Raw genomic sequence first — 24,470 nt, forward strand, 5'->3', positions numbered from 1 at the left:
CCAGAGCCATCCTCACACTCCGAGGGACATCTGCGCAAGGTCACTGAGACAGCACCATCCCACTGTGCCACAGGAGGACAGGTGCCATCGTGCAACTGGTCCCACACAATGACAGCCGCATGCTGGACACAACCAGTTGTGAAGGGGGAGACAGGCGGGCCCAGCTGGAGGGACAGGGAAGACCCAGATTCCAAGCCGTGGCACACGGCAGGCCCGAGCCGTGGGACACTGCCGGGCCAGAGGAGCATCACTGAGAAGCCCCGTGGGCAAGGACGCCGCACACAGCTCCTGCCTGCTGGGCAGGGGTCCACGCAGCCCGAGCAGCAGCTGCTCTGCACACAGGCCACGTCATCCCCACGTGAGGAGGAGGAACACCAAACCCAGCTCCTCGCCTCACCAAGGCTGCGTGGCCAACGCTGGGGACTGCCCCCTTGGTGGCACAGCAGAATACACCCCAGGGCCTGCATGGCAGGGGGCAGGGCCGCTGGCATGCTGAGGTGCTGACCGGAGCCTTCCTCACACACACCTCACGTTCCCCTGAGCCCAGGCATGGCAGTGCCTACCTCACGGGGCTTCTGGGAGGAGGAACCGTACGTACTGCGGGGCCTGCTGACGGGAGAGCAGCCGCACGCCCGCCTGCTGCGCTCAGCTCAGGAGCACCCTGCGGGCAGCACACACAGGGTCTCCCAGTGAGGCCCACCACAGCCCGCAGGCTCTTCTGGGTGCTGGACCTCTGCCTCTGGCCAGGCAGCAGATTCCTAGCCCTCCAGCCTCCCACCTGTTCTTGCGTGGCCCAGGGGCTTGAGCAGGGCACCAAACAGCCACCCAGGGTCCCATGTTCCCATAACTGGATGCAGAGGTCTCTCTTCCTCCAGGCAAACCCCTTAAATACAGCCCGGCTCTCCAGCAGGCTGCAGTGGCACAGCCTGTCATCCCAGCAACTTGGGTGGCGAGGCGTAAGTAACTCAGCAAGACTCTGTTCTCTAAGTAAAATATAAAAGGGGCTGAGGATGTAGCTCAGAGATTAAGCAACCCTGGGTTCAATCTCTTGATACATAAAAAAACTTAAATAATTTTTTTAAAAAATAAAAAAGAGCCTATACCACGACAGATGCATGTCTGCACCAAGACCAGCGACAGTTGGAAACCCGCTGCCCAGCCTGCAGTCCAAGTTGGGCGCGGCACACGGGCAGCGGTCTCACCCTCTCAGCAGGCAGGCGTGATGCCACCCACAGCAGAGGCAGCTGGCAGCACAGACTTCACCGCAAGGCGCCCACCTGACCCCACCTGAGGAACCCGGGCACAGGCTGTGGGCAAGGAGGCCCACCGACAGCCTGGCTGAGGGCGGCACCTGTGCAGGTGTGTTCACCTCCCTGCCCTCAGAATGCCGCTCCAGGTCCCTGGAGAGACTCCAGAACAGCCCGGCCCGTTCCAGGTGAGGCAGAGGAGGGGAGCAGCGGGAAGAGGAAGAGACAAGAATGAGCCAAAATGTCAACAGCACCACCCTCCCAGTGATTTTCACTTTGTATTTTTCTGTTTTCCAACCTTTCTACAAACAACAGTCGCTCCTTTTTATAACTGGGGGAAAAGCCTGCGATTAAGTCACGTGGGCATTTCTGAAACGGGAGCCCATCCGCCACTTGGCCCTTGCTGCTCCCACCAGGCTTTAAGCTGTGTCTGTGTTGAGGGGTGCTGAGGGCAGCCGGGGCTGGGGGCACCTGCATGGCCGGTCACATACTACAACCCGCATGCCAGGTCTCCCAGCCCGTGCAACCGGAGCAGCACCTGCTACACACACCTAAATCGATGCAAAAAAAACAAATAAATAAACAGAAAAGTGACGCGTAAGCACTTTACTAAAATAGTCATTATGTGTCTCTAAAAACCTGAACAAGAAAACAACTTAAAAGTGAAAGCCGTCTGCGAACACAGGCCAACCCAGAGCCCAGGCTGTCCAAATCAGACTGTCCACCTAAAGACCTGCCTTTTATGACTTCTGCAGCTCTCAGCTCTCCTGTTCCAGACAGCAGGACGAGGGGGCGGGTGCCAGGCACACTGCAGCCCTGCTGGTGCAGAGGGATCCGACCCCCGCTGCCCCCATCTGAGCCCCGTGGCCACAGCTCCAGGACACCCCTCCAGAGCCTCTGCAGGAGCCGAGGCAGCAGCACCCCACGTCTGGGCCCTGCCACACTTGTGAACTCTGCCTGGGGCCAACCCGTGTCCCAAATTCTCCACCTCAGTAGGACAATGGGACACATCTTCCAGACTGGCCACCCCAGGACTGAAGAATGGGCCTGCAGAGCACCCTCAGCAGAGGCCTGGGCACGGCACTTGCATGCAACCACAGCAAGTAACCGCCCTCTCCATACCCGTGTGTCCACATCTGTAGCACAGCGGGCTACAGCAGCTGGCACAGGGCGTGGCCCCAAGGTGCAGGACCTGTCACATGGAACCTGCTCCATCCACTGCTGCACAACTCCGGGCAGGGACACCACAGGACAGAGGCAGGCAGGAAGGGCCTCTGCCCAGCGCACCAGGGTCGTCCACTCGCCACCCCAGGGCCTGTGTTTTCTACTCCCAGACAGGGGCAGGGGCAGAGGAAAGCAGCACCACAGCTGGAGAAAGACCAGGCGCTGCCGTGAGGCGCCACAGGACACGCAGGGGACACACAGGCCACGCTACAGGCCAGCGTATGGGAACAAGCTGAGGGACACTGTGACACTGAAGTGCCCCAGGAGAAGCTGGGGGGGGACCACGCGCCTCCCAGAACAGCTGTGACTGGGTGGCTGCCATTCCCGGGCACTGCACCCGCAGTGGGCACACCCAAGACCATGACACTGGGACAGACGAAGCACGGAACGTCTCTGCACTCATCTGGCCAGCGCGTCCCCCTTCTCCTTCCTTTCCCTGGCTGTCTGCCTCTTCTCTCTGAGATGGGGTCTCGCTGTGCTGCCCAGGCTGGCCCCAAACTCCCAGGCTCCCACAATCCTCCTCCCTCAGTGTCCCAAGTAGCTGGACTTTGGGCACATGCCACCGCACCCAGCGCAGAAGTACGTTCAAATACTGGGGTTCTCCTGGAGAAGCTGGCTGAACCACAGTAAATAAACCACGCATAACGACCCTTCTTGGTTTCCTGTGCCAGACTGGACTACCTGAGAAGGACCATTCAAGCAGCCAGCTCACTAAAGCGCAAGCTTATGGCCTCTGGGGACAGTCCCTCTGGGGCAAAACGACACCCTGCAGGTTCCTAGGATCAGCAAAGATGGTCCATGCCCAGAGTGACCAGCAACCCTGCCCAGGGTCAGACCAGCCCCCTGGCGCTCTGCCACACAGGTAGAGATCAGAAAGCGGGGGGCCTCTAACGATGCCTCAGAAAAGACAGGCCACCTGTGATGAGACTGTCACCCCACAGGAAAATGGCACCTGTCCTCCCTCCTCCCACAGGTTTACCCACATGGCTACCTCTCCTCATCACCGAGCACCACGAGGGGTCAGAGATCTACAGAACAAGCTCGTCCACCTTCTCCAAATGGACCCTCTGACTCGGAGGCCAGGACCCTCACCGCTTCTCTGCAGCGTCTTCCCCTTGTGAAAGCCCCTCCAGGAGGGGAGCAGCCCCTTCCTCAGGGAGAGCTGGGCCCTCCGAGAGCACAGGGGCATGTCCAGCGCCGCCTGCGGGCCGCAAGAGCAGCTGGCCCCACCACAGTAAAGCCAGCAGCGGTGCTGACCCCTCCCAGACGTCCACAGCAAACCCAGCGGGCCGAGAGCAAGCGCAGCTTACACTGGACAGGCATGAGCACCTGGCGGGCTTCCTGGTCTGCAGGCTGCGGCCAGTGCCCATCAGAGGAACAGGCGGAGGGCCAGGAGGCCCAGGGGCTCAGACAGCACCTCGGCAGCACAGTGAGGCCTCCCTCCCTGCTGGGAGGGACACCCAGGTCTGCCTGTGAGCCCTCAGGAGGGGCACCACACAGCACAGACAAGGACAGCATGGACACTGCCAGCTGTCCAGCAACACCACCGGGAAGGACTGCAGATCAGCCCGCTAGTCTCACCCCCAAGGCCAGCAGGAGGAGAGCAAGGCCCCAGTGCCCACCACACGTGGCTCCCAGGTCCACGACACAAATCACACTTCCCAGACACACCAGCAAACAAAGGCGCGACCCACAAGCAGGAGGGGCTGCTGGAAGCCAGCCCCACAGTCCCGTGGGGACAGCAGGCCGTCGCTGCACAACGGGCTTTAGGGCTTTACGATGGAGACTTCACAACTAGGAAATGCGCTGTTCAACCGAGAACCACTGATGCGCTGAACGCGGTCTGGTGGAAACACAAACCCGCAAACCCGGAGCTGGATCAAAGAAGCCAATGTGAAGGACAGCGAGAGGCCTGGAGAGGACAATCAGGGCCTGGGACCCACAGGCTGTGTGTGCACTGCACACCTTCGCCACGGCCCGGGGACACCCAGCACAAGCCGGCCGGGGCTCGGGCCCCAGGTTCAGAGACACCCAGACCCCTCCCGGGACACCCGGACACAGCACAGTCAAGCTCCCACACGCACAGGGCAGACAGACAACCCAAGTCGGACCCAAGACAGCGACAATGACACAGGGACAATAAGATGCCCTGCGCCCAAGGCCGGCTACGGCCACACAGCTGTTCACATCCCCAACCCCAATCTGCACCCGTGACAACACTCCCCAACAGCAGGGCACAAGTAGACCAGGGCTTTCCTGCCAGCCCCAAGCCCACGGGAACGGCAGGGAAGGCTCAGGACACAGGGTACGGTGGCAGGCCCTCCAGGGAGGAGACAGGGCGGGGTGACAGTGGGGGCCGCACTCTCCCCACGACTCGGGAAGCAGGCGGTGGGCCAGCACAGGTGAGATCCAGCCCACCCTCAGAAGGGCCTGGAGGCAGGACCGGGTCAGCCTCAGGCCAGCAGCGAAGGCTGCAGAGAGAGAAGATGGGACTCTGGGGTCCACTAAAGGGAGCAGCACAGGAGGAGGGGCCTGATGGGCAGAGGCGGGACTGAATGGGGAATGGGGGGACTTTCTGTCACAAAGGCCCACACACTTGTCAAGACACAAATGACCCATCTAAAACTAGCACACTTCCCTAAACCTAACTTTTACTTTAAATGAGACAACTGCAGAACACTGGAGCCCGCGGTGAGAAGCAGCCAGGGCCTGTTGGCCAGCGGCCACACCCTCCTCCACCTCCCCGTGACAGGGAACTGGTGGCCTCCCCTCCCCTGCCTCGAGACGCCCCCCCCCACCACGAGGTGACGTATGTGTGCACCTATGCAATCTTGTCTTCACATAAAGAAAAGAGCCACTCAGCAACACCATCTTTGCTTAACTGTGTCCCCTCCCTCACTGCTGAAATGGGACAAGAGCCACCAACACGCCAAGCATGTGGATGTGCTTGCGGGCAGCATCCTGTCCCTGCCTGCCTCATGCTCTCCCAGGCCCCACACCCAGGTGCTGTGAGAGTGGGGCCAGCAGCTGCCTCCACACCAGCTTCAGGAGGACAGATGCCACACAGGGCTCCCGGCACCTTCCCCTCTGCACCCCAAGGGCTGGCCGAGAGCTGCCCACGGGGCCAACGCGACTCCCATGCCTGCACACTCTACGCAGATGGCCAGGGACTGAGGAGGGGCTGCTTCTGCCCTCCCCAACAGCTCAACCCTTCCAGACCATGGTTCCCGAGGGTCTTGGTCAGATTCACCGTGAGTCGGGAAGGCACCTGCAGACAGGAATTCTCTCTTGTAACTCTGTTGACACCTTTATGTCAACATCCCTAATTATCAGGCAAGGATTCCCCGACTCTCCCTTCTCATCTGTGAATCCAGATGTTAAAGTACACGAGCGCAAGCAGCTACGGAACAGCAGGACAGTCGCAGCACAAAGACAGAGACAGACCAAGTGTTGGCCTCAGCGTCCAGCCCTCCTCCTGCTGCAGTGCCTGACATTCAAGGCAGAGGCCAGAAAACGGGGACCACTAGGTTGTGGGACTGGGAGAGTCGCGGTCTGGCTCACAGCACATGGACCCAGGGCAAGGACCAGTAGAACAGGTAGAGGTGAGCCTCTGCAAAGGCTCAGGCCCAGAAAGAGGAGTGGGAACAGCAGGAACTGCAGGTGCGGGCAGGGGTGCAGAGGCCTGCACAGCGCATCTCACCAGACCACTGCAGGGGTTCCAGGGACGTAGTGAGGGTGGGAGTGGGGCCAGGGCACAGCGGGCACAAAGGCCAAACCCATGACAAGGTCAGAAGCTGGGCACGTCACTGTCATTTCTAAAACAAGGCACCAAAGTTTTGGGGTAATTTAATTAAAAAGTCAAATAGAGCAGCTACCAAGTTGTTCCTTACAGAATTTTTCACTGACATCAGCGCAGTTCTAACGGGGATGTGACCCTGGCTTGCATTCCAACGTGTGCTTGACCTGGGACAGTGGTTACACTGGGCTGGGGTCAGGCCTGCTCCCTGAACGCTATTTTAATCCGTGCCCGGACCCCCTGGCAGAATGCCCCAAGGCCAAGTGTGCCCACAAGAAGCGTGCCATACATGTGACTGTCTGTCACACAAGTGTGGATGGGAGCGAAGGCAGGGGGAGGAGCCAGGTCTGCGAATCTGAGAGCCTGGCTGAGGCCAGGACGTGCGGTCAGAAGGACAAACTGAGAGCGACGCGGGACTCCGGCCCACTCCATGTGGGAGACCTGGCTCTGAGAGTGGGGAGCGGGGAGAGCGGGCTGAGGGCGCTGGCCTTGCAGAGCCTCGGCCACCTGAGGCCTCCTGGGAGCTCGCTCTGGCTGGTAACATGGGTTTGTTTTTTTCTTTCCTTTTTTTTTAATCAAGCCACATCCCAGCCAGGGGATGAGAGACAGGGTCTTGCTGAGCTGCTTAGGGCCTCACTAAGTTGCTGAAACTGGCTTTGAACTCACGATCGTCCTGCCTCAGGCTCCGAGTCACTAGGATCACAGGTGTGCGCCACTGCACCCAGCTACATGGACGGTTTTAATTCATCCATGAGACTGGCAAAAATCACAGCTGAGAACACCACTGATTACAGAGCAAAGAGGAAGAGAGGGGAGAAGTGTGAGGAACACTACTGTCCACCCACAGTACAGGAAAGCAAACTGGACAGGGACAAGAGTCCGGGGACGCTGGAGAAAGCCAGCCACCACTAGGAGCCACCTGCAGCCACACTGATGCAGAACTAAACCCAGAAACCTCTGCAGGGACTCCAGTGTACAGCAAGTCCAAGAGAGGAAGGGCCAGAAGCATCCGCGACCTGACCAGTCAGAGTCCAGGACACTGAAGACAGGCACCATGACAGGAGGCAGCCCCAGCCCCGGGGGGAGAAGAAGACGCTTGACAGATGGCACAGGGCACAGGGCTGGTCACCGGCAGAAAAGCTCAACCTAGCTCTGCACCTCACCACAGGCTACCTCCAGCCGGATCCACTTCATGTGCAAAAGGGCGACAGGAAGGCTGGAGCCCGAGTCCCACAGGAGCGCCCTCGCAAGCGAGCGGGTGATGCACGGCCACGCACACACGGGCGACAAGCATCCCACACAGAACCACGGCATGTGACGGACGGACTCCTGCCACGAAGCCCAGAAGCCACACAACGAAGACTGGTACACACAACCTCAAAAACCGACGTCAGGGCTGGGGCTCAACACGAGGCACTGGGTTCGACCCTCAGCACCACATAAAAATAAATAAAGGCCACAGACAACTAAAAAATATTAAAAAAGAAACTGCACGTCAAAGTCACATCACAGGACTGCGGGAGAGGAGCCCTGCAACTCCCAGCACTGGCCCTGAGGAGCTTCAAGGCTCTGCCACACAAGGACCAGGAGCCAGCAGAGGGAGCAGGGCACAGAGCCGTGACACCTGGCGACCCTTCCCTTCACCTCTGCGCCTGCACCCAGGTGACCTACCAGTCCTCGCTGGCGGGAAGGCCACCCGTCATGTCGTGGAGGGCGTGCTCATGGCACACAGAGGACACCACACTGTTTCAAACACTAAGATGGGGACACAGCGTCCAGAGACAGGGCAGCCACGCAGCAGGACAAGGACGCTTCTCACGGAGGGACCCAGACACTCGAAATGTCCCACAGACCACCACGTGAAAGGGGAGAAAGCACGCGTGGAGGAAGACGTCTCCAGGGAGTTCCACGAGGCACTGTGTGGTCTTCGAGGAGGAGACTGGATGAAGGGGGAGAGGCAAGAACCTCAGGCCCCTCTGGCAGCTCTGAGGACTGAGCCCGGGGTGCTCAGAGCATCAGCCCTTCAATCTGAGACAGGGTCTGGCTAAGTAGCTGAGGCTGGCCTCAAATTTGCGACCTTCCTGCCTCAGCCTCCCGAGTCACTGAGATCACAGGTGTGACCACCACATGCCCAGCAAGGAACCTTGTTTCTAAGTGCACAATCAAAGCTGTCCAAGCCCAGGTAAAGGACCAGACGCTGCCTGGCCCCAGCTTCTCACCAACACCCTTCGTACCTTCGCAATTTCTCACCTGATCCTATGACCTACCCAGAGTTTTTCTGAAGAAAGTACTGAATTCCCTTGATTAGAAACCACTTTAGCCAAAGACGTCAGAGAACAAAGGGCGGTTACAGTGGACGGGCAACTGAGGGTGGGAGCTGGGGGGGGCTGTCCAGAGGTGCGTGGGAGAAGACCTGCTGTGTCTGGCATGCAGGCTCCACCTGCCGCATCTGCATCTGCGTGGCCCACCTGGAAGTGGCTCACCTGGAAGTGCAGACTGACCCCTGGGAGGGGTGGGTGCAGCAGGCTCTGTTCTGCTCTAGAGCCTTCGGGGAACCAGGAACACATTTATGGGCCAAGCAGAAAAACAGCAGGGTCAAAGGTTGCTGAGGGGGAGGAAGAGGGAAACAGGAAATGGCAAGTTTGGACACCTGACCCCGCAATGTCCCTGAGGAAACAGGAATGGAGCAAAACAGAGGCGAGGCGAAGGTCTAGACTTAGATAAGGAATAGCAAAGAGGACTAGAGGCATTTCACAGGCAGGGTTTCCTAGGAGCCTGGAGAAGGTCCATAAGATCCAGAGCAGGACGACAGGTGGGTGTGCAGGGGCAGGAGCATGCCACCCCAGCCCCTCCGTCCCTGGCAACCCCGGGGGCGCCACATTCTAGCCCAATCCTGCCCACCGCACTACCCACAGCTGTCAAAGGACTGACTACTTGAAGGTACTCTCTTGCCTTGGTCCTGCCCCTCCTCAGGTAGCCGCAGACCTCCTGACCAGCACAAGACGGAGGCTGCTAACAATCTGCCTGTTTTAGTAGCTTTTGAGCACCCCTCCACTTTCAATATCAGTGTTTCTACAAAGGGTCAGGTCTCTCCACAACCAAAACATCTGCAGAGGCCAGAGGAAAGTCCACCTGGATAAAAGTGATCTCTAAACTGTCCAAGTTCAGGCTAAAGTCCAAAGTCAGCCTCCTCCCGAGATCTAACCCATAGCCTCAGCCACAGTTCCTCATCCCCTGCGAGGCCACCACCAGAAAGAGTGCCCGGGCAAGGTCTGTTTCTAACCTAACCCACCAACAGGGGTAGGAAAACGAGTAGTGAGCGAGCGTGCTCTATCTCCTCTCTAAAACAGAGTCGCAGTCTCAACTCAACAGACACAAGGCCAAAGCAAGCCGAGGTCAACAGTGGGCTCGTCTGCCCCCTGTGCAAGTGGCACATTACTCATCATACGTAAGTGACGCAAACTTCCCGTCTCACACACAACACCCAGAACACACTGCACACCAGGAGCCGGGCCTGCTGCGGGGGAGGCGAGCGCGCCAGCTCACGTGGAAGGCAGCGGCCTCAATCTACGGGAGGGCAAAGGACAGCAGTGAAACAGTCACACGGTCCAAGCCATCAGTCCAAGCCATCGTGTGGCAGAGGCAGGGCTCTGCAGCTCCAAGATGGGAGCAGGCTTTGCTGTCAACAAGAAAGCAATTAAAGCTGCACTCCAGGATGCTCAAATGCCTCCGGCACGTGCCTCACTCTAAAGACAGGGCAGTCCTTTAGACCTGCGAAGGCATCCCCTCCTGGGAAGCCCCCAGTGAGGCAAGGAGACAGACCTAAGGTCAGGGACTGGCAGAACATCAGCTGCCCAAGGAACCCGTTAACACTGGAGACGGTGCCCGCAGGTCCCAGCTCCCCCACAGCTGTCCGCGGCAACCTCAGCTGCTGCGCAGGACATCTACTCCCGTGGAATGCCAGGTGCCTGCAGCTGCAAGAAGAGGGTTCAGAGCCAAAGGAGAAACCCGTGAAGGCCCTTATGCCTCACACAACAGCCACAGGATAAACTGTCCAATGCTCCACCTTTGAGCTGCAAGGTTTTAAGAGCTCACGAAAGCAGCACGTGTAAGCTCCGTTACCTTCGACAGGAGATGATTAGCAGGTTTAGTCACAGTATCTGTGTAAATCCAAAACCCCCACAGAGCCACACTGGGCACACATGTGAACCAGAGCAGACAGTTCCAGAAGCATACAATAGGACAGACACCCAAGGGAGACCACTGGCCCCAAAACACCCCTGCACCTTGCACTTGGAGAACCATCTTAAACATGCACACCTCATCTGCATCAGGAGGCAGCAGGGGCAGCTCAGTGGGCACAGGAGGCCCAGGCCTGGTCTCCACCCACTGCAGTGTGCTCCACCGCCTCTCCCTGAGTGCCACACGCACAGCATCTGCCCAGCAACCTGCCAGGCAGCAATGGATCCCAAGAAAGAGGTCCCTCCCTAAAGACAGCTGTGTGCTGACTGCTCCCCGGGCCATTTGTGGAGCCAGGTCAAAGGGAGTCAGCCATGAGAAAAACCTAAAACGGAGCACGTGAAAACCCACACCTAAGCCACTCAGGAATGAGCAAAGTGTGTATGAACTTAGTGTAAACAAAGAATAGTCCTCAGCCACAAAACAGAGTGAGGAGCTGACACAGGCCACCATGCAGAAGGCCAAGGAGGACGTGACGCTCAGTGACGGCACATGGGCCAATACACAAGACTCCATTCATATAAATCACCAGGAGACACCTCCACGGGAGAGCAAGAAGGTGATCGACCAGTGGCTGCTAGGAAGCGGGAAGAGAGAATGGGTACCAGGGTCTCTTCTGGGTGACACCAATGATCGGAGGCCACACAGTGGCAATGGCAGCACAGTCCGACCACACTGAAGGCAGGCGCCACACAGTGCTCGAGGTGAGCCTGCAGTAGGGGAGCTCGCTCACACCCGCCACTGACCAGAGGGCCTGCAAAGGCCTGATCTCAAGCTGTTTCCAAATCTCTGGCTATTTAAATAAAAACAATTAGCAGTGGTGGGTCCAAACCCAGGCTCCTGCGTGGTAAGCACCCTGGAACGCCCTGTCTGAGGAGCCACCTGCAGCAGTTAGCAGAACTCAGCGCTGTGAGATCACTTTCCTCTACCACCACTGTTACTGTTATATTTTCCTTTCTGCAAGTAAAACACCTACTTAATTTTAAAAAAGCTCTCTGCTTCTAATCTTCTTCTAGAAGTTCTTTAAGCAATAGCATTTTTAAAGAAAAACAGTGAATGTTTAGAGAACAAATTGCAAATAATGAATATCAAAGAAAACACAGAATAAAAATTTATATAAGACAAAGAACTTATAAAGCAATCCAAATCTTTATGTCTAAAAGAAAAGGCACAGTCTCTAAGCTCAGAGTTCAAGAAAGAACGCAAAGAGGACCTTCCTCAGGGTGCTAGATGCAGAGGAACTGAGAGGAGGAGACCCGGGCGGCTGACCTCACCTGCCGCCCACTCCAGGCCACCCACTCCAGGCCACGGGGCTCCTCAGCGTCAGGCTCCAACCTTCAAGTCTTGAAGGAGCAGGAACAGCCAACCGCAGTTCCATGGGGCAGGGAGGATACGGGGACAACCAGAAACTGCACTTGTTTTGAAACAGGCAAACAATGCCCTGAGTTATCGTTATAACCTTCATTATCAAAGCTCAAGTAGGATTCTCCAACTTTCCAGAGATGAACCAAAAAAACCACCCAAAGCAACTCTTCAAAACTCCGCGTAAAAAACCTCAACATCAACACTCACAGCAAGATACAAACATTCAACTTACGCAGAGCGCATCTCTGTAAAAATGAATCTCAACAGCCGGGGCAGTCGGGGAGGAGAGGGAAGCACCGGGGACCATGGCTGGGCCTCACACTTGTCACTTGAACAGTCCTCAAAGCAGGCCTGCTGCAGAGCCACAGGGAGACGCTGAGACAGGGAGCTTTCTGGCAGAGGTCACAAAAGCTGGTGAGTTCAGTGCTCAGGCCTCCAAGGGGGGAGGTGTGTAGGAGGAATAGATCACCCCTCATCTCATCCAGGAGACTCCTACTTGACAGAAACGCTCTCTTATAAAAGACATTTCTGTTCTAGATTTACTTCGCTGCCCGCCAGAAGAACCCTCCTCCACTGCCTTCACAGTGGGGTGCACACACCAGGCAGCCCCTCACAGAGGCACACCATCAGGGGCCAGCACGGATACAGGACCAACAGCAAGGGAGGCCGTAAGTACAAGCCACAAGTACAGGCGAGCGACAACTCACTGGTACCGCGAAGCTGACCGAGCTTACTACCAGCAACCACACTTCCCAGGGCCCCACTCCTCCTGTTCATGTGGACGCCATTTGTCTGCCTGACACTCAACATGGAATCCAAGAACCACACGTAAAAAGAAAGCCACAGTCTAGGGGGAAGTGCCACCGAAACGATTCAACAGCAATTAAACCAACACACGGACCACAACCACTTCCTGGAGGAAGGCGGGGATGAAAAGCCACAAGCTCAGGCCCAAAGGACTCAAAGGACCCCACTCACTGACAGTCTCCCCTGCCACTCCACAGAGGCTGTCCCGTCAAGAGCTCAAAGACGCTGCAAAGGGCACTGGGCAGACTGGCCCTGGCTGACCCTCCTACCTTCCAAAGAAACCCAGGGTGTCATCTAAGGCACCACACTTGGTCAGAGAGGCCTTTTCTCCAACAGCAAAATTTTGGCACTGGGCTTGGGGGGGGGTGTGATAAAAATGGTGTGAGCCCCAAACACTTTGTATTTAAGCACTTTCGAAAAATTTAAACAAAAAGTTTGCATTTCTGAGTGGATGACCTGAGCTGGCCTTCCTTTCCAATGTGGAGACCAGATCTACAAGTTAACCTAAGACCCTGGGTCGACCTGGGTTTCCATCCCCGGACAAGGTGGGTGCCAATAATAACTCTTGAGCAGGATGGAGTCCAGGCTCCAAAATCTCTCATACAGTAGCCTGGTTTTTGACAACCAGACACGCACATCCACAGCACGCATGCACACACAGATATACACAAAGCACGCACCCACATTTACACGTCCGCGCGCACATCGTACTCCTAGTATTCGCGCGCGCACACGCGAACCTGCCGCGACCTGCGTGCACGCCCGCCGCGGACACCTGTGCCGGGCAGGCCCAGCAGCAGGGACCAGGCCCTGTGGCAACCAAGGTTCTAGCGCCTTCTCAGCCCCATCTCGCCCTGACTTCTGGCACGGACAGAATCCTTCCTTTTCTGGTAATAAACACCAGATTTGGAGAAACCAAGGCGACACAATGTACTGTTATCTGTCACCCAAGAGCCCGATTAAGGGGACAAAGGCTTTATCGCCTTTCCAGAAATTATGTGAAACAGGACAAAGAGGCCAGAAACTCTGACCGCAAGCGCGCTCGCTACCCTGTCGCAACCCAGAGGGTCACGCAGAGGGTGAGCAACTAATGTTTGGGATGCGGGCTTGGGACGCCGGGATAAGGCCTGGGATAAGGCCTTGAGATGCGAGATGAGAACTGGGGGACAGACTTGGGGTCCCAGATGGGTGCCAGGAGTGGGGCCTTAGGGTGCAGATCTGGGGTGGATTGGAGCCTGGGGTGCAGACATAAGTAGGGGCTTGGGCGCAAAATCGGGATGGCCTCTTCCAGTCCTCATCATCCCCCTAAGCGCGGGCATGCACGCACCTTGTGGCAGGCCGGACAGGTGGGCAGAGCGCCGCCGGGCCCGGGAGCGCTCTTGCCCCCGGGACCCCCGCCGCTGCTGCTGCCGCCGCCGCTCAGGCTGCTCTGGATTTGCGTGAGTTCCTGGCGCAGGACCTGCTTCTGATGGAAACTGAAGGCCGGGTGGTTAGAGGCCATGGTGAAGAGCAGCAGGAACTCATCGCCAGTGCGGCCCTCGTTGAGCTGCAGCCCGTAGTTGTGGATGATGGAGTCGATGTGCGTGAGCGTGCGGTAGAGCACGCCCGCCGCCTCGCGCTGCTCCGAGCCCAACAGCGCCAGCGACACTAGCAGCTTGCTGCGCACCACCTCGTCCGTCAGGTTGGTAAGGCTGCCCAGGTCGGCCGGGTTGTTGGCCTTGATCTCCGAGTCGCGCAGCGAGTGGTAGTCCTTGCGCGCCAGGTCCTCGAGGCACGAGCCGAGGAAGCGCAGCTCCAGCGGGATGCACAGGTCCAGCAGGCCGCACAGGAACTCCACGCGCTGCGGCGACGGCAGCTCCGAGAACCAGCGGTACACGCCGTCCCTCTGCAGCGGGCAGCGCTTCTCCACCATGCTGCCTCCCGCGCCGCGCCGCGACCCGGGGCCGGGGGCCGCGCGGGGGCGGCCGGGGGGTGCGGGGGGCCGCGGCCGGGTTGCGCCGGGGCCGGGGGCGCGCGTGCCGAGGCCGGCGCTGGGGCTGGGGCTGGGGCTAGGGCTGGGTGAGGCCGGGCGGGCGCCGCGGGCCGCGCCGGCGCCGGGGCGAGGGCGGGGGCGGGGGCGGGGGCCGGGCGCGCGCGGGCCAGGCGAGCCCCCCGCCAGGGGCCGGCGGGCGGGCGCGCGCGGGCCGGGGGGGCCCGGGGCGGCCGGGACCGGGGCGGCCGGGGGCGGCGAGAGGCCTCGGGCCCCCCGCTCACGGGGAGGCTCCCTGCCCGCGCCCGTCCCCAGTGGCGGCCGGTGCGCGGCGGCGGCGGCTGCTCCTCGTCGTCGTCGTCGCCCGGGAGGCGGCCGCCCCCATCTCCCCCCGCGCCGCAGGGTCTGTCACTGCGGGCCGCCCCCCGACGGAGCCGCCCCGGCCATGCCGCCGCCCGCGCCTGCGCCCAGGCCGGCCGTTAACCCGGGCCGCGCGGCGTCGCCGCTTCGGAGCGCGGGCCGCGGGCCACTGCGGGCTCGCGGGCGCGGCGGAGGGATCCGGCCGCAGCCGCCGCTCGGCTCGACGCTGCCGCGGACGGATCGGGCCGAGCGCGGCGGCCGGGCCGTCGGAGCCGAGGAGCAGCGCGCTCGCGCACGGCGGCGGCGGCCAGCACAAGTGGGCGGGGTGGCCGCCTCTCGCGACAGCCCGGGCCGGCCGGGCCCGCCCCCCGCGCTGATTGGCCCTGCCGCGGCTCCTCGGCCCCGGATTGTTCCAGCCCCGCCACCCGATTCGCCTGCTCCTCGGCCACGCCTCCGCAGGGGCTGTCGATCACGTTGGAACCGCCCCCTCCCGCCCCTCGGCGGCCGGCGCCACCCGATTGGTGGGCCACGGTTGGCGAGGCAGAAAACCCGGGGCGGATTTCTGGTCGCTTTTGTTCCCGCAGATTTGCGCGGAGCCTTGTTTTTGGGGGAAAGCCAGGAGCTGGGCCTTCCTGCTTTATTCCTGAGCAGTATCCCGGGAAGGTGGCGGCCGTCTAGAAAGAGCTACTGGAGCAGGGCTCTGGAGACCCGCGTTCCAACTCTCTATCTGCCCCTGCTGAGCTGTGTGACCTTGGGCAAGTCACTTGGCCTCTCTGAGCCCTGGGCGCCTCCCCGGAAAAATGAGGGTAATAATAACCACCACCGGGGGCTTGTGAGAAGGTGGTGAGCTCACAGAGGGCCGGCACCTACATTTTTTAGGCGGCCTGCCTGCCTGGGGGTGGGGTGATGGGAGGAGTCAGCCTTCTCCAAAAACCTTGACCAGAGGAGACTATCAGTCGCCGATCATCAGTCCATCTTCTTTCAGCGGGCCACCTCCTCGGCCTGTGGAACAGAGAAAATGCAAACACAGGGGCCAAGGGTCAGGGAGAACCTGGCAGGAAGTACCAGAGGTTGCAGCCTCTGCCCCGGGAATTTGCATTGGCCCGTACTGTGGTTGGGGGAAGGGGAGCCCCGGCGTCCCACCTCTGGATCCCACAACTTCAGGATCCTCCACTTGTAGAAACTCAGGACGGAGCGAGGTGGGTTCCCCCGCGCCCTTCCCCCAGAAGATGTCCTTTTGATGTCCTGGCCATCTAGGCGCGGCCCATCTCCTTGGTGGCTGCCAGATGTGCCGGCCTTGGGGTGCCCTCTGGGCAGAGCCCCCAGCCTGGTTCTGGGGTTCTCTCGGGGGTTCCTCAGGGCACGGTCCAGGGTGCTGAGAACTTCTAGGGAAGTTCTCTCTTGGGTCCTCAGACGCACCTGTGTTGGGGAGGCTGTTGGTGAAGCAGCACCTTCTCTCCTGCCCCCACCCGCCAGGCATGGTTCCCAGGAGCCACCCCAGGGCTCTCCTCACCCTGGGGGAAGAGGCATGGAGTCAGAGCCAGGTGGCTTCCCAGCAGGCACAGGGGCCATGGGGGACTGTTGGGTGCCCCCCACAACCAGTGACTGAGTTCCTCCTTGTTTTCTTGGGCCTTATTCTTTTATGGGATTCCAGGGAAGTGGTCACATTCCCAAATCTAAGATCTGAGTAAGCCAGGAACAACTTGTCCTCTTGACAAAGGAGGCCCCCCCCCAGTGGACCTTCTCACTGCCAAAGGCTTCTCAAGCCCAGCCCCCGGGGCACCGTGCACACCTGGATTCCAGTCCCAGCTCAGGCCTGGCACTCATTCAACCCCTCTGAGCCTCAGTTTGCTCATCTGTGAAAGAGCCAGGAACCAGCGGCCAGCTGCGGCAGAAGTCAGAGTGCTGGCCAGAGTCCCTGTGACCTGAGAGGGCAGAGGCCTGCCTGCAGGACCCCTGGTCCAGGTCCACCCAGCTCCCAACACCTTCTTGTTAATTCTTGATGTGCCGTTTGATATTTAATGTCAAACTGAGATGAATAGCATCCCCCCGAATTCTATGTCCACCTGGAACCTGGGACCTGACCTTGTTTGGAAACAAGGTCTGTGCGAATGTAATTAAAGTAAGGATCAGGAATACAGGGGATTAGCAAAGGCTGCAGATTCAATGGGACTCTTCTTACAAGAGACAGAAAAGAGCCTGCAGAGATTTAGGGGGAAGGCCACTTGAAGACAGAGGCCGAGATTGGAGCCAAGGGGTCGATGCCCAGGCCACCGTGCACCCCAAGAGGCAGGAAGGGTCTTGCAGAACCTTCAAGGGGAACTCAGCCTGCCCACACCTTGGCTTTGGACTCCTGGCCTCCAGAGCTGTGTGGAAGGGTGAATCCATTATTTTAAGCTCCCCCCCCCCACTTCTTTTCGATCTTTCTTTAGAGCACCCACAGGAAACCAATTCAGTGTCATATCCCCCTAAACTTCAGTTCGGCTCCACTTAATTCAGCTCATAATGGATATTAAATCCTTACCCTCCAAGATCAGACCTCTCTATATCAGGTTTGGGGGTCTTGGAAGGGAGGTTGCACACCGATGGGAGATGACCACCTCGACTCCTTGCCTGAGACCATTGGTCCATCAGCTTCTCCTCGGGAAAAGGGTGGATGGCCTTGAGGCTCTGGATGCTGGTGCCAGGTACCAAGTGCCAGCCCTGCATCCCAGGGCTCCATCCCCAACAGCCCCTGCCACTGGGGCTCTGGGACTCTCTCACCCAGCTCTGCACACGTACCAGGTGACCCCTGACTGTTTCAGCATTTCCCCACCTGCTGCCCCTTCTGCAAAAGCCACTGGCGTTGTGGAGGGCTTGGGGATCCTAGGCGGAGACAGAGGGCCCTGGGCTCGGGCCAGGTCTGAAGGTGTGCACACCTCCAAGCCAGTTCTGGGAAAGCAGGGCTGCAAGCAGAGGGAGGGGGCTGGGTGTGCAGAAGGGAGCACACTGCGTTGGGTTCACTGGGCATTCGGGCCCCAGCTGCCCTGGGCCTGACTGGGCAGGGGGCTGTGCTGACATTAGCGTGATCTAATCTAGGGCAGCCAGATATGTCTGTCTGCATCTTTTTTTAAAATATTTATTTTTTAAGTTTTAGGTGGACACAATATCTTCACCTTATTTTTATGTGGTGCTGAGGATCGAACCCAGCGCCCCGCGCATGCCAGGCGAGCGCACTACCGCTTGAGCCACATCCCCAGCCCCTGTCTGCATCTTCAGTCCTTGGCGACCTCTGGGCACAAGACTGTGGGGAGAAGGGGGGACTGTCCCTTCCACAGGCTGGAATGCAATACAACTTGCTTTATTTTTGAGATCAGAAGCCACAAGTTCACCCAGATGATTATTTTATAACAAAGGCACAACACATATGCATGGGGTTGCTTCTGGTGTCTGAACTGACAGTTCTTACTCCGAGGGTTGCAGGTGAGGACCAGGAGGGACTATAAATCAATCAGCCCACTGTTCCAAAGTGCAGAGTCCTTCCCTGACTCCAACACCTTGTTTCTCCTCTAACTCAGAGTCCGACCCAGGAGGAAACCTAGGGAGGCCCAGTGGGGACTGGGACAAGAGAGGCAGAGTTGAGATCAGTGCCCTGTGAACATGGTGTCCATCGTGCTCCCTGGAGGACACGGGGAAGCTCCCTGCACAGATTGCTACTGAATTTTCGTGGGGTGCATCCTCAGGGTGTGACCTCTGGGGATCCCTCTTTCCCACGGCCTACACCTTGCTCTCCTGTGACGATTCTCATTCCCTGCCTGGGCTCCTGGCCCCTCGTGGGGTCACCGCCATGACATACAGCAGGTCCTGTTGCCTCCATCCTTATTCCCATTTTTTGGGTGTGGAGCGGTCAAGGAATTTGCTCAGGCCATGCTGTCCGCTCATGTTGGAACTGGAGCCTGACCTAGGTCAATGATCCACAGACTCTGTCCCTCCCGAAGGAAATCACAAACAGGACACATGGTTCATTTGCTATTTCTGCAAACTGGAGACTCCAAAGGTGTCTTATTGGTGCCAGTTCTTCTAGCCATGATTACTGACAAAGTCCACCTGCAGTCATAATTGGGCAATTGTCCCCAAGTGAGGCCAAGCCCTGGTTTCCACCAGTGAGTTTTATCCACAGCAGTCTGGGGTGTGCAGTGTTGGGCTGGATGCCATTTGTCTCCAGTGGGCATCATCTGGGCTCTTTAGAATCGAGAATCCTCAGCTGATCCCAGAGAAGGAGGGGCGCTCCCTGCAGTGCGAGCCTTGGAATCTGCGTTTGTGCTAGCAACCTGGTGGTCCCCACACACACGTGTGACAGCAGCTCTTGGGGCATGGCTCTGCTGCTTCCAGCCCCCTAGGCTGCTTTGATTAACAACAGCAATCATGATAGTAATTAGAGTTTCCTGCACACATGGAGGCCTGATTACAGATGGGGAGTGGAGGCTGAGCAAGGGTAAACCACCAACCCGGGGCCACCAGCCCGTGGCTCTGGCTCTCACCACGGCAGGCGGCAGACCCAGCTGTGGTGGGTGCTTGTGGCTTCTCCTATGTCCCTGCCTCTTGCACCACAGCAAAGGTGTCCTCTGACAGTCAGCAGGCGATCCACTGTGCCCCGCGTCGAGTGGCCCGTTTCACTTTCCTTTTTATCATAGAAAATTCCAAACATGCCCCAACGGTAAGGAGCAGCATGGTGACCCCCCACCACGGGGCAGCTTCAGCAGGGACAAGATCGGTTTTAGAGCCCAGACCGTGCAAGGCAGCCCAGTTGGCCCAAGCCCTGCCCTGACCGTCCTCCTACGTCCACCCGGCGCTCTGGGGCCGCAGGTGTGAGCTCCAGCAGACCCAGAGGACAGTCCCCTCCACCTGTGGTCCTGCTCCTACTTGTATCACACATTTTCTTTCTGAAGTATTTTTAAGTAAATAAGGGGTTTAAAAACCTATATATTGTCATTTTGTCTGTTCGCGAGGGAATACATGCTCCTTGTAAAGATATCATACCTCCCTGAGAAGTAATAGAAAGTCGCAAAAACACCTTCTCAGTCACCACCAACGTAAAAATGTTCTTCTAGACAATTATATATTTATGTGTACATACTTTTACCAAAAAAAAAAAAAAATAGTAAGAATCCGGGTTACTCTATGAAAGTAAGACAGTGCTCTGTATTTGTGAATTCTCAAATGTCCTTCTATGTCAGTGACTCTACATCATGGCTGGAGGACAGCTTGGAATCTGGTTGTCTGTGTAAACCACGGCCTACTGACCATCCCCTCGTGATGCGCATCCAGGCTGAACCACATCTGCCCCCCTCTGCTGGCTTGCAGGGGTCAGAGTAGTATAGAGTCTCAGAGCGGTATGTCCTCCCGAGAAGCCACAGGCCTTGCTGGAAGTGTCCAGAGGAGACACATGCAGATTCACTGTGGCTGAAAAACCCATTCCAAAGGCAGATAATGCACTGTTTGGGCAGCAAGGTATGACTCGGGAATACCGAGGTCTCTCTTTAAACAAGCACACCAGAGCTCAGCCAACCCGCCAGGCTCCCTCCTTCCAAGTAGCTAAGCAGAAGCTGATACTCTTTTTTTTTTTTTTTTTTTTAATTGGTTGTTCAAAACTTTACAGAGCTCTTGACATATGTTACAATGAAACGCGTCCCTCCCGTGAGGTCCTCTAAGGCGGTCTCCAGAAGCTGTGTGAGCCAGGCTGGTGTGCACTGTAGGCTGCAGAGCCCTTGTCCCTATGGGTGGGCGGACATCTGGAAATAGCCCACGCCACCTGCACATTGCAGCAGATCGACTTTGAGCAGAAACCATTATCAAATGATAACAGGATCTGGGGTCTCTGACAGGGTCAGAGAAACAGGGGATGTCACTTTGTATCTTTAAGTTGCCTGTGCATGGTTGGCTTTTTTTTTTTTTTTTTTTTTTTTGGTACTGGGGATTGAAATTGAACCCAGGGTAGTTTCACCACTGAGTAGCACCCCCAGCCCTTTATATATTGAAACAAGGCCTCACTAAGTTGCTTAGAGCCTGGCTAAATTGCTGAGGTTGACTGCAAACCCGTGATTCTCCTGCCTCAGCCTCCCAAGTTGCTGGGATTGTAGGCATGCACCACATACCCCACTTCCTACCCATTTTTCAATCAGGTTTTTGTCTCGTTTCCCTCGAATTTTTTATTTTTCATCATTTAGGTATTAAGTCACATTATCCCTTTATCTACATTTACATTGGAAATGTTCTTTCCCCATCCATCAATTGTCTTTTGATTCTGTTGATGGTGTTTGTACCAAGAAAACGATGAACTTTAATGTCATTACATGTGTTCATCTTTTCTTTTATTACATCGGGATCTGGAGCCACAGTCAGACAGTCTTCCTCTACACTCAGGTGGTAGAGGAATTAGCCCGGACTTTCTTCTGTTGGTTCCTTTTTCTACATTCTGACGTTCACTCTTATAGATATCTGCTTTCAGAATCCATCTTATTTAAGTTCCTTGACTGAACCAGGCATTGCCAATTAGAATGCTGTAGAGCCAGCCAGGTGCTGGGGGCAGGAGGCAGTAGGTGAGGAGGCCTGGGGTCCATCACAGGTTAAAACCTTTTTTTTTTTTTTAAAGGCCCTGAGAGGCCTTTTAAATATATCTTTATTTATTTTTATGTGGTGCTGAGAATCGAACCCAGTGCCTCACACATGCTAGGCCAGCAGGCTACAGCTTGAGCCACATCCCCAGCCCCAAAACATTTTTCTTTTTTTCCAGTAGTTCTCCAGGCTGCTGTGAACAAGTGATCACAAACTGGGACTTAAAACGGTGGACACCAGCTCCGGCTCTGGCCGCTGTGTCTGACACCAGGCTGGCCCTGCTGAGGGTCTGGGGGCACCCATCCCAGCCTCCTCGGCTCGGGCACATTGGCCATCTTTGGTGGCCCTCGGCTTGCAGATATGTCACTGCAGTGGCCTCCACCTCTGTCCTCACCTGGCTGCCTCCAAATCCCCCAGGCCCAGGACCTCGGCCCCTGAGCCTTGCTGTGTGGAGAGGATATAAGAAGTACCCGCCTCGAAGAGGGCTGGAGAGCAGGGCAGAGGGCCTGACTGCCCGTTGATGCCCTGCCCTGGGCAGCAGGGACTCCGCACAGGGCACTCACGCAGCCCGTGTGAGGGGGAGGCAGTCCCCGCGCCTGCGACGCTCTCGCGATGCCCAGCAGGCACCTCCCACCTTGAGTGCGTGCGGACCCGCCCCCTGAGTTGGCTCCACTCTCCAGAGAGGACGCGTCGTGGTCCTCCGCTGCCGAGTAGGTCGCGCACATCACGGCAGTCTGAGCTCGCAGGGACTGGCTCCTCTGGGGCGCACTCCGGTGACAAAGGAGGGTCTCATCCTCATGGGCGGGTGACAGCACGGGGCGTGGAGCCAGGAGTCCCTGGCAGAGGAAGGACAGCAAGCGTCGAGGCTGGGCTGGAGGTGGCCCCTGGCTGCTCCTTTTGCCCAGCGGGGCCTGGGCGCGTTTTTTTGGCACCGAGAGCAGGAAGTGTGGAAGCGCAGGGCACAACGTCCTTTCACGCCTCATTTCACCCCGGTGACATGCTTTGAAATCAATAGATCATTGTCGTCACCGCGCAGAAGGCGATGGCCCGTGGGGAAGGCTCCTGGATATTGATGGGCTGGACCTCAGACCAAGGGCCCCTGGCCCCTGGTGCTGGTTGCAAGCGTATGTCCGTGGCACTGGCCATGCAGGTGAATCTGGCGCTGGGGCCAGAGCCTCTGCCAGCTGCAGGCCCCTCCAGCCACACTGCAGTAGTCCCTGCCGCCATCTGCAAGTAGAACCTCCCCTTACCCTTCCACAGCGGAGGAAGTGAGCCTGGGAGAGCCCACTGCCCAGCGCAGAGACCCTATTACACAGTCGGTGTCCCCTGCACCCACTGACCCTCGTGCCATCGTGGCTCTGGGACACCTGTGTGGATGTCTGTGTGAGACGCGTCTGGCCTCAGCCCAAGTCCTTGGGAGGACTGCTGCCCTGACATCTCCTCGCCCACTGCCCCGACTGGCTCTGTGTGCCCTGCACACCTTCAGCTCTCTGCCCCCTGCCCACGTGCTTTCCTGTAGGGTGGCATTCCCCAGGGCTCCTGCGGGGGCCACTGGGGCCGTCACTGGCTGTAAAACACCATAAAGTCACAGTGGTGTGTCCCCGCAGAAGGCCAGCCCAGTGCACACACACACAGGGCCTGGTGAATTCTACGCTCTTCAAGTGCAGGCCAGTGGGGTGCTGTCACCTGGATTCCTGCTCGAGAGATGCTCTGTACAGCATCAGTTGGAGCTTATTAAACAATTGCCAATCCCACTTTGCAACGCTTCCCCCAAGCAAGAAGGATCAGGGTGTTCTGTTAACTTCTGCACCACTCCTCTCCTGATTTTGACTTGTCACGTATAACTATGCCTTTACCCCAATGCTTGCAAAGTGGAGTTTTTCCTTATCCCATGGCAATTATCCCAGGATAGGGAAGCCTTGACCTGGAAGAGAATTTAGTGGTCATCAGGGCCAACTCTTTAGTTAGCAAATGAAACAGCAAATTTAAAAAGAGAAGGGACTGTCAGGGCCATCCAGCTAGCCCACTCCTTGGCCTGTTCTGGGAACTGGCCGCTGGTGCAGAAAATCATTGATGTGATCCTCAACGTTTCAGTTTGGGATCAAGTGTGTGTTTGACAAAGATACTCTGTGCTGCCGTTCTGGTAACATCTTGCACCTGCTAGGAGAGGCTCTCAGAGGGCAGGGCAGGGGTGCTTGCTGTTGGTGACCAGTACATGGAAGGTGAACAGCACATATTTGTTAATGAGTGATCCATGAGACCTGAATTGAAATGCAGTATCTTACTTTCTCATCAATTCTGATGATCCACTTAGGGCAGATACAGAACTATGCTGATAAGTTGCTTCAGGGTTTTAGTGAGAAAAGTTCTTGGCTGCAATTAACAGTAACATAAACATATAGGGTTTATTTTTCCTCACAGGACAAGAAATCCAGAGACACGTTGCTCCTCCAGCAACAGGAAAACTGTGCGTGAGTCTCTTGACTTTACCTTATAGGAGCAATATGGTGGCTACAGATTCAGACATCACACTGTGCATTCAGTGTAGGAATAGGGGAGGATGGAATAATACTAGTGGTTGCTCCTCATACAAGGAAAGGCAAATGCTTTCCTTCCCCCTGAGCCCTCTACAGATTCCCACTGTGATCTAATTTGCCAACACTAATCAGTGGCCATCCACGGCTGCAAGGAAGAGGAAAGAGAATGGGCCAGAGCTGATGGTCTGTGCGATCCTAGAGCTCTGTGCCTCGGCCATCACCCCAGGGAACCTGGCCCGCTCTCCACTGGCCCCAAGAGGAGAAGGAGACGTGCAGAGCAGAGCCATCCCAGCAGAGCCCAGCCTGAACAGGACGTCTGGCAGGTCCCAGCT

General features: G+C 57.4%; 1 protein-coding gene across 1 annotated transcript in view; it reads right to left on the minus strand.

Moving 5' to 3' along the window:
• Zcchc14 (zinc finger CCHC-type containing 14) overlaps positions 1–14,629 on the minus strand; it is a 58,475-nt gene extending 43,846 nt beyond the window's left edge. Inside the window, exon 1 of the mRNA XM_026401824.2 lies at positions 14,006–14,629. Within this exon, the coding sequence (XP_026257609.1) occupies positions 14,006–14,590 (585 nt within the window). The 5' untranslated portion in view covers positions 14,591–14,629. The remainder of the gene's footprint in view (positions 1–14,005) is intronic.
• Between the last annotated feature and the right edge of the window lie 9,841 nt (positions 14,630–24,470).

Source organism: Urocitellus parryii, chromosome 15 (genome assembly GCF_045843805.1).
Source record: "Urocitellus parryii isolate mUroPar1 chromosome 15, mUroPar1.hap1, whole genome shotgun sequence".
Taxonomy (NCBI): domain Eukaryota; kingdom Metazoa; phylum Chordata; class Mammalia; order Rodentia; family Sciuridae; genus Urocitellus; species Urocitellus parryii.